Source organism: Macaca thibetana, chromosome 14 (assembly GCF_024542745.1).
Source record: "Macaca thibetana thibetana isolate TM-01 chromosome 14, ASM2454274v1, whole genome shotgun sequence".
In the NCBI taxonomy this organism is placed as follows: domain Eukaryota; kingdom Metazoa; phylum Chordata; class Mammalia; order Primates; family Cercopithecidae; genus Macaca; species Macaca thibetana.
In genome coordinates, this window is record NC_065591.1 from 7,479,466 (window position 1) to 7,492,750 (window position 13,285).

General features: G+C 63.6%; 2 protein-coding genes and 1 long non-coding RNA gene across 9 annotated transcripts in view; 2 read left to right on the top strand and 1 right to left on the bottom strand.

The window, feature by feature from the left end:
* PC (pyruvate carboxylase) overlaps window positions 1-13,285 on the top strand; it is a 109,134-nt gene that overhangs the window by 94,194 nt on the left and 1,655 nt on the right. For all 7 annotated transcript variants that reach the window (XM_050756579.1, XM_050756581.1, XM_050756583.1 and 4 more), the window contains 7 exons: window positions 10,082-10,226; window positions 10,639-10,728; window positions 10,815-11,036; window positions 11,530-11,686; window positions 12,199-12,439; window positions 12,545-12,794; window positions 13,004-13,248. In XM_050756579.1, coding sequence (XP_050612536.1) covers window positions 10,082-10,226; window positions 10,639-10,728; window positions 10,815-11,036; window positions 11,530-11,686; window positions 12,199-12,439; window positions 12,545-12,794; window positions 13,004-13,248 — 1,350 coding nt within the window. The remainder of the gene's footprint in view (window positions 1-10,081; window positions 10,227-10,638; window positions 10,729-10,814; window positions 11,037-11,529; window positions 11,687-12,198; window positions 12,440-12,544; window positions 12,795-13,003; window positions 13,249-13,285) is intronic.
* Window positions 3,141-6,551, bottom strand: LRFN4 (leucine rich repeat and fibronectin type III domain containing 4). The gene is made up of 2 exons (XM_050756630.1): window positions 4,523-6,551; window positions 3,141-3,981 (listed from the first exon to the last, which is right to left on the bottom strand). Exons 1-2 carry the CDS (start codon window positions 5,869-5,871, stop codon window positions 3,423-3,425), a joined length of 1,908 nt encoding a protein of 635 aa, XP_050612587.1. The 5' UTR covers window positions 5,872-6,551; the 3' UTR covers window positions 3,141-3,422.
* Window positions 7,327-10,075, top strand: LOC126935439 (uncharacterized). The gene is made up of 3 exons (XR_007719244.1): window positions 7,327-7,459; window positions 7,651-7,794; window positions 9,113-10,075. It is a non-coding gene; the product is annotated as an uncharacterized LOC126935439 (long non-coding RNA).

The window sequence follows — 13,285 nt, forward strand, 5'->3', positions numbered from 1 at the left end:
AGCTGCAGCTGCATGCCAGACTCCAGCTGTTTGCAGACTCTGCGGGCACCTGGGCACCCCACTGCAGGAGTCCCTGCGAGTGGCCTGGCCGGAGCTCTTCCTCACACACCTCCTGTCTAACCTTGTTCCAGGAAGACCCACACTGCTTCCTGCCCCTCTGGGGTGAGAATCACCTGGAATGTGTGTTAAATATCATCAGGCCTCCCTTCTGGAAATCCTGATCCCACAGGTTTGGGTAAAGGCCCCAGAACCTGTGTTTTGAACAAGTTCCCCAGATAATAATTTTTTTTTTTTTTTTTTTTTTTTGAAATGGAGTCTCGCTCTGTCACCCAAGCTAGAATGCAGTGGCGTGATCTTGGCTCACTGCAACCTCTGCCTCCTGGGTTCAAGCAATTCTCCTGCCTCAGCCTCCCAAGTAGCTGGGAATACAGGCACCCACCGCCATGCCTAGCTAATTTTTGTATTTTTAGTAGAGACAGGGTTTTATCACGTTGGCCAGGCTGGTCTCAAACACCTGATCTCAGATGTTCCACCCGCCTCGACCTCCCAAAGTGCTGAGATTACAGGTGTAAGCCACTGTGCCTGGCCTCCCAGATAATTCTTAATTTCTGGAAAATGTGGATCCCCACCCCGGGCAAGAGCCCAAGCCGTGTAGAAATGGTCACTTTGCGCTGAGTCAGGCCCCCGCCAGCCCCCTGCTCTCCTCACCTGGCCTGGTGCACACAGTGTTGGGTGCGTCGGGGCAGCTGAGGGCAGGGGCGCAGCCAGAGACATGAGCAGGAGGCTTAGGAGGCAAAGCACCCAGCCCTTGGTGGGCTGGCAGCTCAGCTTAGCTTTGGGTGGCCTTGGTGGGTACCCTGCCTGGCATGAGGACCCTAAATGGGTATTTAGGATCCAAAGAGCCCTTTGCTGGGCTCTGTTACTGGTATCTGTAGCTAGAGAGGAATCCACAGCCAACAAATGCTGCCTCGGCCTTTGAAGCCAGCACATGTCCCATGGGTGCTACCGTCAGTGTCACGGCAAGAAGAGCCGGAGGACAGGGGCTCTGGCCCTCAGCCCCTGTGGGAGTTACCACCCCATCTTCTTGGGGGTCCCCACAGGGTGGACTGTCCTGGGCACTGGCACCAGCCCCTCTGCTTTGGCCTCGCGTCCTCCTTGCAGCTTCTTCCAGCCCTTCCTGTTGTTGAGGCGCAGCTGGTGGGCAGGTCGGGGGGCATGTGGGCCGTGCTGTCCCTTCAGGGTCCTGCGGTCGCTCCTTACATGTCCACATGGCTGGTTGGTCACAAGAGCCCCTGGAGGCTTCTGGGCCCATGCCTGTGTGTGGCCAGCCTGTCTCCCAGCCTGAGAGGAAGCAGCGCGCTTCCTAGAGACCAGGGAGTGTTACCCTTCCGTGGGGAGCCTCTCAGCCTCCCTGTTGCGGGTCCCTGTCGTGCACACAGGCAGAGGTGTGTTGCAACATCAGCTGCTGACATCACGCGCTCCCCCTGCACTTTGCTGCGGCTCCTGGTGTCCTGGTGGGGATGTCCTGCAGCTGCTTCAGTGTTGAGGGGATCTATGGTCATGCGCAGGGGTGACCCAGGCCATCCCCCTCGCCTGCCCCTGCCCGTTGCTCTGATGGTCCTGGCTGGCTCCCAGGGTTGTGCCCCAGTTCCTCTGCTCCCTTCTCACCCTCAGCAGCTCCCCACGTGCCAAAATGGTCCCTGGGCCATAGGACCTTGTGCCTGCACTGCACCCTGGAGGGCCTGGAAAGATCCTCCTCCTTAGACCGTCCTCCGCCCCCCAGGTGGAGAAAAGGGCACTAGAGCCTGTGACCACGGGGCCAGCAGCAGGATAAGTGTCTCTGGTGTCTGGGGGTGCTAAGTCCTCCCCAAACGTGCACTGAGACCAGGCCGCTGGCTGTAGCCGCCCCCTGAGCCTCATGCTAGTGCCTAGCATGGCAGCCCTGGCCCTCCTGTCCCTTTGCCGTCCATGCCCACCCACGCTGTCCCGTGCCCCCGCCCACTCCTCCATGGCGTTCGCGCCCCACACCCTTCTCTGTCGAGGACCTTGCTCCCATTCATCTAAACCAGGCTCTCGAAGCCCACCTCTAGCTGCGTGTTCTGGGGCTGGGAAGGCAGGCACACGCATGTGAGCCAGGTCCGTGCACACATGAACACACATGTACGCCTTACAGCACCTGCCTCACCTTGGCTGCCCGGCGGCAGTGCCTTGGCCCTCACACAGAAAACACCAGGGAGTCTGTGCAGCGTGTTCGCCGTGGCCTGGGGTGCCAGGGCTGCCTTCTGAGTTCTCATACAGCACCTGGGGGAGCCTGACCCTCTGCAGGGCTGAGGGCCACATCTGCCCATGCCCCCTAGCCAGTGCCTAGAAGCAAATCGTTCAGGAGGCTGCAGGGGCTGGGCCAGGTCAGAGGCTGCCCGGGCCTGGCCAGGGGTCCCAGCAGAGGAAGCAGAGCAGGGCTTGTGTGCCCATCTGGCTGCCTCCCTGCAGCGAGGGAGGGCAAAGGCCGCCTTCCCTGGAAGGCCCAGATCACATCTGAGCTGGGAGCTGCCGTCCCACTCGGACCCACAGTTCTGACAGGAACCTTCCAGAGGATCGTGGGCTGATGGCAGGGCAGTGGGGTTCCCTGCTCCTCCTTTGGGATGGCGTTTCGCCAGTCCACAAGATGCCCTGGGAGGTGGCAGACACAGCTGTCAGCACTGGGAGCCATGAGAACTTTTCACTGTACGCTCAGCCCAGGTCCCTTCTCCCAGAAGGGCTGCACTGTCCCCCACCTCCTTCTGCTGCTTAGTCCAGTCCTGCGTCTGTCCTGCAGCCCCTGAAGCGCCATGGGGAAGGCGCTCACGTGTGCTCCCCAGGCTCTACACTGGACACCACGTCCTGGCCCCACCTGGCAGGAAGGGGCGTTCTTTGCACTTACAGGCGAGGGGAGACCGCCTGCCCAAGCCCATGCTCCTGCAGGCCAGAGACACCAGGCACAGCCCTGGGCCGCCCCCATGGACAGGAAGCCGGGAGGCCCGAGGCTGCTGTGGCTGCCCCCACAGGGCCCGGTAGCCCCTCCCTTGTCTGTGTGCTACCACTGGCCTGTGTCCCATCTTCCCGTCTTGGGGGACCTAGCCAGACAAGACCAGAGACTAGCATTGAGATGTCCCCAACAATTTTATTATAAATAAAAACAAGACTCCCAATTGGTGGCTGCAGCCCCTGCCTTGGTGGCTGTGAGCACCTGTTGGAGGGACCTGCCCCTTACTCTGGTCTGGAGGCCAGAACCGAGGAAAGGGCTCCCTGCCCCGCCAAGCACACAGGGGAGCCTGAGGTACCGAGAGTAAAAACCAGGGAGGGACTCCCAGGCCAGGTGGCCGCCCTGGGCCCTCTGCCCCACGAGGCTCATCCCTTGGAGCACACAGGAAGCTGCCCGTGCATCACACCACACTCTCTTCCAGCCGCTCAGCGCTGCCTCCTACCCCCCGGCACCCTGCCCCGAGCAGCCCTCCGTGCACAGAGTGGCTCCGTCGGGCCCAGGCTCCCCCCAGGCGCCTGGCGTAACCGTAGCACCCGGCGTCTCCCAGGTCCAGAGAGCAGCTGCGCTGCGGCCGGGGCGGGGGGCTCCGTGGCGGGTGGGCCTTGGGTGTGGGGCTGGGGCCTCCATTGGTCTGGGACTGGACGTGGCTGAGCTTGAGGGGGAGGCGGCCATTCCCGGCCCCCCGGCCCCGAACCAGCAAGGCCACAGTGAAGACCAGTAAGGCAGCCACCAGCACACCCCCCACGGCCACGGTCAGGGTCCCGCCCAGCACGTGGGCCTGCAGGGCGTGGCACAGGGGTGAGGCTGGCAGCGTGGAGAAATGGGCACAGCCCAGCAGCCTGGTGGCCGTGAGGTCGGAGGGCCCAGCGGCCGGTGACAAGGCCAGCAGGCAGAGGTCATAGTCAGCGCCGGGGACCAGGTGCTTCAGCAGGAAGTGGTGGCTGGAGGCTGGGACTATCCTGCAGGCAAGGACAGGTGGTCAGAGCTGGGGGCTGGGGTCTAGCCCCATCCTCACCTCCCCGCTCCCGTGCTCCCAGCTTCAAACACCCCTCCCCCGGGGGCCACTCGGGCTCCTGCATTCACTCAGGAAGGCAAACAGGCTCAAGAGTGTGGCCAGGAGATGGGTGTGTGCACTGGCACAGGACCCAGGCAAGCGAGGGGGATGGGGTGGGGGGATGGCACCAGCAGGGCAGAAATAATGCGTGCGGGCGCGGGCCATGTGCTTCAGACAGACCCAACCGCCACCTGCTGCCGGAGGAGGCCTGCACAGCTCAGTGACACCTGGGACATCTCATGGGGTGGGGTCCTCCTGCCACCCCTTGAGCTCCAGCCCCTCAGACAGCCAGGCCAGGCCACTGCTCCTCCAAGAGTCCAGCAGCCATGGTCCGGGAGGGGTTTTCAGCCCCAGAGAGAGGAGGAGCGAAAGCAAAGCCTTGTGGGGAGCAGAGGGCGGAGGGAGGGCACCAGGAGTGCAGCCGGGTGTGGGGCGCATGTTCTCACCGGTAGATGAGCGTCTCATCCTCGCTGCTGTTGTACTGGATTTGGAACATCCACACTGGGTCTGCTGGCCGCCCAGGACCCCAGCTCACCAACCCTGACGTGGCGGTCACCTCCGTCACCTGCACGGCTGGCTCAGACTCCAGCGTCCCCTCACCCTCGGCAGCAGTGCGAGCCGAGGCGGCGATGTCCGAGGGCCCGGGGCGGCCCCCCTCAGCGCTGGTGTTCCCACCGTGGGGCAAGGCCAGGACCCGCAGTTCTACTCGGGCCGTGGCCTCACCAGCAGGGTTGGTGGCGATGCAGGTGTAGCCCCCAGCATCCCCAGCGCCAGTCACCCCAATCTCTAAGGTCCCGTTGGGGAAAGCCCGGGCTCGGGAGGAGTTGCCAACCAACCGGTCATCAGGACCAACCCAGTGCATGGTGGGCGCGGGGTCACCCAGGGCCCGGCACCGCAGCGTGGCCCGCTGGCCTTCCAGCACCCAGAGGCGCTGCGTGTGGCGGGCAATGAGGGGCGGCTCGCAGGAGAACTCGCCCTCAGGCACTGCCCAGAAGTAGCGGCCGGCCAGGCCAGGCGGGGAGGCGCAGGTCTCCAGGTCGTCCGGCCGCGCCAGCCGCCGCAGCCACAGCAGCTCACAGTTGCAGTGCAGGGGGTTCCCGCTGAAGCTCAGCACCAGGGGGGCGGGAGAGGCCTCTGCGTCACGCCCACGAGAGAAGAGCGGGTCCGGAGCCAGCGTGGCCAGGCGGTTGGAGGTGAGGTCCAGGCGGGAGAGCTGACCGAGCTGGGCGAAGGCGCCTGGGGGCAGTGCATCAATGAGGTTATGGTCCAGGTTGAGGGTGTGCAGGGCAGGCATGGCGCCGATGCCGGCCCAGGGCACCTGCCGGAGGTTGTTGTAGGACAGGTCCAGGTCCTCCAGGCTCTCGAGGAAGTCGTCAAAGGCTCCTGGCGCGATGCGTCCCAGCTGGTTGCCGCTGAGGATGAGGTGCTGCAGGTTGACGGGGCCCCGAAGGCTGCCTGTACCCAGCTCCACCAGCCTGTTGCCATCCAGGTGCAGGGAACGAAGGCTCTCGAGGTCCCCAAAGGCGCGGGCCCCAATGCGGGTGATGGCATTACGCGACAGCGTCAGGTCCACCAGCCCTGTCATGTTGCGAAAGTCAGGGGGCCCCAGGGCCTGGATAAAGTTGTCAGCCAGTCGCAGCTCCACTGTGCGCCGGTCCACGTTGGGCGGCACAAACAGCAGGCCTCGGTGGGCACAAAGGGTGCTGAGCGACTCGGACAGGTTCTGGCAGACGCAGGGCAGCGGGCAGGCGGCCGCTCCACTGGCCAGCAGCAGCAGCAGGAGCGGCGGGGCCATGGTGAGCGCCCTGTAGGGAAGGGCCACAGCCCGGGCACAGGTGGGGCTGGCGCAGGTGCCCACTTGGGCCCAGGACAGTCCCAGAAGCCAGCTTCTGTGAGCCTGGCCCGGGGAGGGGCTCGTCAGAGGCCCAAGAGGGCCGCCAGGGATGAGGAAAGGTTGGGGCCTGCAGGGCCAGGCCCCCCAGAGCAAAGGTCACATTTCCCAAGCAGTTAAGGGGGAGTCCAGGCGCTGGGCACAAGGTGAGACATGAGGCAGGAAGCGGAGGAGGACGGAGAGTAGAGAGGGTCCCGGAACTTCCTTTCCCAGGCGTTCCCAGGAATCGCCAGCCCCCTCCCCCCTCCGCGCCATCCCCTCCCCCGCCAGAGAAGGCGCCCCCCGAACCTCCCGTGGAGTCCGTGTCCCCACCCAGGCCGGCCCCCGCGCTGCGCCCGGCGGCCCCCTCACCTGGTGTCCGTCGCTCAGGGGGCGCGGGCCGGCCTCCCTGCGAGCCCGGCCGGCCCCCGCCGACTCCTGGCCGCTCTCCCGCGGGGGCGAGGCCCGGGGATGACCGGCCGCCCGCCGCCCACCCTCGGGCCCATGGCGCTCGGGCCCGCGGCCCCGGCTCGCTCGGTTCCCGGCACCTTTTCCCAGCGCGGTTCGCGGTGGCGGCGGCGACAGGCGAGCGGGTGCGCGCCGGCGGGCGCGCGCGCCGCGGACACGCACGTGGAGGGCGGACGGGGAGGGGCGCGCGGGGATCCACCCGGGCCCGGGCCGGCTCCCGAGGTCACGGGGACACGCGGCTGCTGCAGCGCCCACGGGTGGCACCCAGTCACGCCCGAGGCCCAGGCCGGCGCGGGCCCGCCGCGCTGCCCCCCGGCGCTGCCGCAGCGCACTCACCCTGGCACAGGCGCGCGCGCCCCCGGCCACCCTGGCGCCCCGGCATCCTGCACCGCACGGGCGCCCGCCGCCGCGGCGCGAACCTCACTCTGCAGCCAGCCAGACAAAGCGCCTGCTCGCGGACCCCTTCACCATCTCCCAGAGACGGGAGTCTTTGTCACATGTCGCTGGGCACCCTCCCCAGCACACCCACACATGCCCACACACCCACACGTCCCTGCACCCACGGGCAGGGCCGAGCGCAAACCCGCACTGTTGCTGGGACCCTCGCGTTCACAGACACACGCTGAAGGTCATAACCGTTCTGCATCACCGAGTCACGTGGAGGGTCCCCAACCGGCACGGGGTTCGGCCGTGGGGGGGCTGGGGCGGCCCCACTGGCAAGGCTGCTGCGGGGTGGGGCCGAGAGGGCTCGGCCTCTGGGCAGGCGCCCCGCCCCCGCCGCCCCGCCCTGTCTCTGCTGCCTCTCCCTCCCTCCCCAGCTGCCCCGCCCGCCCCGCCGGCCAGGCGTTCCGAGCCAACCGGCCTCCGCCTCGGGCCGGATTGGTCTGCGCTGCGCGGCTTCGCAACGGCCGGGGGCACGCAGTGGGAAGCTGTGCGTCCTCGCAGCGCCTTCAGCCCCTCCTTCCCGCTCTGTCCCCGCCGGGCCATTTTCCTGGAAGAGCGGCTCGGAACCAGCTCGGCTCAGAGAAAGGGCTCCCGGCGTGAGGTGGGGGAGGTTCCTTGCTTCCTGGTGGAGAAAGCTGGGGCTTGGGTGGCTCGGCGAGCCTGGTCTCCTTCCAGCTGCCCGCCACCACCAGCGGTCTGGCCAGTTGGGAAACAGGGGAAGTCACCACCTCCCGGTGTCTCCTGGTCCTTAGGCCACCTAAACCTCAGCCATCCTCGTTCTCCTCCCTCCAGCCCTGATCCCCATGGACCAGGTGGCAGGAAACTCGGGGAAACCCAAGAATGGAATTCTGATCCCGCCGGCACAGCAGTGTAGTCCTGGGCACGTTACCCGACCACTGAAAACAAGTTCCTCCTGTAGGTCAGGAGAGATGGATGGTACATACTTTAAGCATTTCCTAGGGGCGAGAGGGGAGGACAGCTGCAGCTTGTGAGGGGCTTATGGGCAGCCGGAAGCCATTCTCACTGTCACCACTCACTGGGCCTCGGCTGTGGCATTTGTAAAATGAGGGGGATTCAGTCGTGGTGCAGGTCAACTCTGATGTGCAGTGGCACCAGGTATGGCTTTGTTCCTCTTCTCCCCATCAAAAATGTTTTCCACCGGGCGCAGTAGCTCATGCCTGTAATCCCAGCACTTTGGGAGGCCGAGGCGGGTGGATCACTTGAGGCCTGGAGTTCGAGACCAGCCTGGCCAACATGGCAAAACCCGTCTATATTAAAAATACAAAAATTAGTTGGGCGTGGTAGTGCACGTCTGTCAGGATGAGGCACGATAATCGCATGGACCAGGGAGCCAGAGGTTGCAGTGAGCTGCGATTGCACCACTGCACTCCAGCCTAGGTGACACACTCTGTCTCAAAAAAAAAAAAAAAGTTTTAATTCACTCTAAATATAGATGTTTACCAGCATCCACCATGGCCGCCCAGTGCTGGGAGCTGAGCTGATCAGGAACCGGATGGGCCTGGTTCCTGCCCCCATAGAGCTTACAGAACAGAGGAGAGGATGGGCAGCCCGCCAGTCACAAAGGGGAGACGTCTACAAAAGGGAGACGCAGTGTGGGAAAGGGAGGCCTCCAAGGGTCCTTCTCACCATGTGCAATCTGGGCTCTTTGGATGGTTTCATTAGCTGCCTCCCTTCTCCAGTGCCATGCCTTGGCCCAGCTGAAATGTCAGCATCTCTTCAGGAGAGGCAGGGGCAAGGCTCAAGGGCAGACAGGTGCGGCACTGCTGGCAGGGCCCCACTCTGTGTTGGGCATCTGACATGCTGGGGGGAGGCACCTTTCCTATCCAGGCCTCCAGGTGATGGGAGCCCAAGAGGAGAGGGCGAGCTCAGAGAGGTCCAGGTGGCCTTGAGTCCCTGTCGAAGGTGCCAACAGGGATCATGAATAAGTGACGCATGGAGATGTTTTCTCTGAGGTGGAAGCCAGGGCTGTCGCTACACGGCCACAGGCCATGCTTTCACAGGCCTTGGAGCACCTCTCACAGTGCTGGCCCCCATGTCCCCATGTGGCCGTTTAAGTCATACTCGCCCTGGCCCAGCCTCATGTTGTCACCCAGCCATTTAATGAGTGGCACCGAGGGCCCCTGTGCACAAAGCACACTGACACATGCCCCAGGCAGCGCCCTGCCCCCAAGGGGTTCCCAGGCAGACGAGCAGGTGAAGCCGAAGGGTGCGCTTGCCCACGGGCGTTCCTCAGGGGCCTGCTGGAAAGGTGAGCATCAGCTCTGCCGAGGTGTGAGGCCAGGACGAAGGCCTTTGAGTTCAGAAGTTCAAGGAGAGCTTCCCAGGCAGGTGCAAAGGCGTGGAGCGCGAGGCAAGTGTGATGTGGCTGGAGGTGGCCATGATGAGAAAGGCGGTGGAGGGTGTGGCCTGGAGATGGAGAAGAGGTCACAGGGTCCCGAAATGGCTGTGGTCGAATCCTCTGGGTTGACCAGTGGCATGGAGGAGCGGGTGGTGAGGGTGAGGAGATGCAGGTTTTGGTAACTGGGGGGACAGTGGGGCACCCACTGGGCACAGGAGGACGGGTGCACAGGCAGGAGCCTGGCCGTGGACTTGCTGAACTTATGTGATGGGTGAACAAGGAAGGGCCCGGGAGGCAGTTGCACCTCTGGGTCTTGCCCTGGAGGCAGAGCCTGTCACTGGTACTGCAGCCCCGGGACGGGGCCTTCTGGGAGCTTGTGATGTGTGAGGAGCCAGGGAAGAAGAGGACAGGAGAGCAAGATGGCTTGGAAGCCCAGGGAACGAGCAGCAAGGCGGGAGCGCGCCCGCTGGACTCAGCTAGGAGGAGTGACTGAGTGAGAGTGCCAGAGTGTGGTCTGTTGCGGGCAGAGCCCTCTTTCGGGAGGCGTGGGCAGGGGGTTGAGGGTGACTGCTGTGGGCCACGCTGCTGGAAGAAAGGCTGAGCCTGTTCTAGGCTGCCGGGAGGCAGGAGGGGTGGCCTTCAGCACATGCTTCGGGGTAAGCAAGTATGGAGGGAGCAGGCCCACCCCCTGACAGCTTAGGGGACTCTGCCGGAGTAAGGGGAGGGCTGAGGGATGGGGAAGTGGCCCTCTGCAGTGAGGCCCAGAAGCTGTGCTGGCCTGGGGTGGCACCTTCAGCCTTTTCTCCTCTCCCTTCCCTGTCTGTGCTGCATGGTGACGCCCTCCTACCCACCTCTGTCCTGCAGACCAACATCCCCTTCCTGCAGAATGTGCTCAACAACCAGCAGTTCCTGGCAGGCACCGTGGACACCCAGTTCATCGACGAGAACCCAGAGCTGTTCCAGCTGCGGCCTGCGCAGAACCGGGCCCAAAAGCTGTTGCACTACCTTGGTCTGGCCCGAGACTGCCCTGCCCTGCCCTTCCCTCCCCACCCTTCTCCTCCCTTTCCCAATCCCTTGCTCCTACCTCTTTGCCACTCCCCATGACCAAAGAACTTCCTAGTGCCCTCTGCCCCTCACCCCTGCCCTCATTCTGGCCCTGCGTCCTCTTGTCCTGCACCCTCCCATTCACCACTCTCCTTGCTCCTGATCTGAGAGACCCCACTTTTCCATCCACGTGGCCCTCAAGAGGTCCCCAGTGCCTGGTCCCAGGAGGTGCTGGCTTTGGAGAAGACAGGGGCCAGCTGGAAGCCCGGGGATCCTGGAGGGATGTGTCCCTGTCCCTGAGCCCAGCCACTCTCACTGCTGCCCTCTACTCAGCCTCTGCCCAGCCCACCCTGACCCACTGCCCACTCTCTCCCCAGGCCATGTCATGGTAAACGGCCCAACCACCCCGATTCCCGTCAAGGCCAGCCCCAGCCCCACGGACCCCATTGTCCCTGCAGTGCCCATAGGTAGGTGAGATCCATTCTGTCAACTCATGGGGGAGATAAGAGGTTGCCACCTGCAGGACGGGCACCAATGCCCCTGTCTACCCTAGGCCCGCCCCCGGCTGGTTTCAGAGACATTCTGCTGCGAGAGGGGCCCGAGGGCTTTGCTCGAGCTGTGCGGAACCACGAGGGGCTGCTGTTGATGGACACGACCTTCAGGGACGCCCACCAGTCACTGTTGGCCACTCGTGTGCGCACCCACGATCTCAAAAAGATCGCCCCCTATGTTGCCCACAACTTCAGCAAGCTCTTCAGCATGGAGAACTGGGGAGGTAGGCTGGCATGCTGCGCAGCACCTGGCAGGAATTGGGTGCCCACTGTGTGGCCAATCCCAAAGGCTTAGGCCACTGGGGACAAGCTAGAGACGTTAAAACCAAGAACACCAAAGAGGAAGAACTGAAGAAGGCCCAGCCCCCTCTCTGGCCAGGCCTGGTGCTGGCACGAGGTTGCAGAGCTGAAACCAGGTGCATCCTGGGAGGCCCAGGGTCAGGAGGAGACACTTGCCTGTTAGTTAATTATAGCACAGAGATGCACAGAAGGTGGGATTATAAAGGGGGCATAGAAGGGACACAAATGAGCCTGGTCTCCCCCGAGAGATCAGCCAAGGGAAAAATTTGTGGGGGTTGGAGCAGGGAACACAGGGACGGCGGAGATGAGCAGGACCTGGTATTGGGGCCAGAGGCTTGGGCTGCAGAGCTGGCTGCAAGGCCTGGCGGAGTTCCCCAGACACGCAGAGCTGATCTGGGCCTCTTGGTTCCTGTGCAGGAGCCACGTTTGATGTCGCCATGCGCTTCCTGTATGAGTGCCCCTGGCGGCGGCTGCAGGAGCTCCGGGAGCTCATCCCCAACATCCCTTTCCAGATGCTGCTGCGGGGGGCCAACGCTGTGGGCTACACCAATTACCCAGACAACGTGGTCTTCAAGTGAGCCTGGGGTGGGGTGGGCAGATACTACCTGTTGTGGCCCAGAGAGTACCGAGCCACGTCGTGGTGGCCTCTGTTCCCCACAGTGGGCCTGACACCAAGTCTCTCTGTGGCCACACACAGCACGGGCTGCTGTTGGGAAATAATCGAGAAGTGTAGAATTGGAGTTGCAGAACTGAACAGGATTCTAAATTACCCCCTCACTCCTGGGGCAGTGGAAGGCCTGAGACTTGCCCAGGTCACTCGGTACAGGGCTGGGACTGGAACCCAGGCCTCAGGACTCCTTGCTCAGTGCCCTCTTCCGCAGGCTGCCACTGGCCTAGCTGATCCTCCAGGGCCTGGTCCACACTTGGGTGCCCCCCGCCAACGACCTGTGGATACCACACCCCATGCCAGGCCAGATCCTCAGATCTCATTCCCCGGGGCAGTAGAGTGGGTCAGGAAGGAGCCAGGGAAGACTGTTCAGAGGGAGGTGGGGTGGGGCTCAGCCCTGGGCGCTCTCACCCTCGCAGATTCTGTGAGGTGGCCAAAGAGAATGGCATGGATGTCTTCCGCGTGTTTGACTCCCTCAACTACTTGCCCAACATGCTGCTGGGCATGGAGGCGGCAGGAAGTGCCGGAGGCGTGGTGGAGGCTGCCATCTCATACACCGGCGACGTGTCCGACCCCAGCCGCACCAAGTACTCACTGCAGTACTACATGGGCTTGGCCGAAGAGCTGGTGCGAGCTGGCACCCACATCCTGTGCATCAAGGTGCCTGGGCCACTTGTCCATCTCTCCCTCTCTGTCCCGACCATGCCCCCACCCACAGGCACATGTCCTGCCCCCTCTACCATCTCTCTCCCCGACTTCCTCCAGGATATGGCTGGGCTGCTGAAGCCCACGGCCTGCACCATGCTGGTCAGCTCCCTCCGGGACCGCTTCCCCGACCTCCCACTGCACATCCACACCCACGACACGTCAGGGGCAGGCGTGGCAGCCATGCTGGCTTGTGCCCAGGCTGGAGCTGATGTGGTAGATGTGGCAGCCGATTCCATGTCTGGGATGACATCACAGCCCAGCATGGGGGCCCTGGTGGCCTGTACCAGAGGGACTCCCCTGGACACAGGTAGGAAGAACAGCAGCCCGTGGCCACACCCCTCTCCAATCCGCAGCCACCACCAGTCCCAGTAGTGTTGGACCTGCCTAGGATCCAGATGCCCTGCTCTGGCCTTGCCGCCTTCTGTCACCTGAGTCAGACATGGGACCTGAGCTAGCCCTGGGTCCTGGAGGAGTCATGCATTTCTAAGGCTTCCTCTGACTCTGGCCTCCCTGCAGAGGTGCCCATGGAGCGAGTGTTTGACTACAGTGAGTACTGGGAGGGGGCTCGGGGACTGTACGCGGCCTTCGACTGCACGGCCACCATGAAGTCTGGCAACTCGGATGTGTATGAGAATGAGATCCCAGGGGGCCAGTACACCAACCTGCACTTCCAGGCCCACAGCATGGGGCTCGGCTCCAAGTTCAAGGAGGTCAAGAAGGCCTATGTGGAGGCCAACCAGATGCTGGGCGATCTCATCAAGGTGAGCCCTGCCCAGCGCTCTCCTACCTGACCCAGCC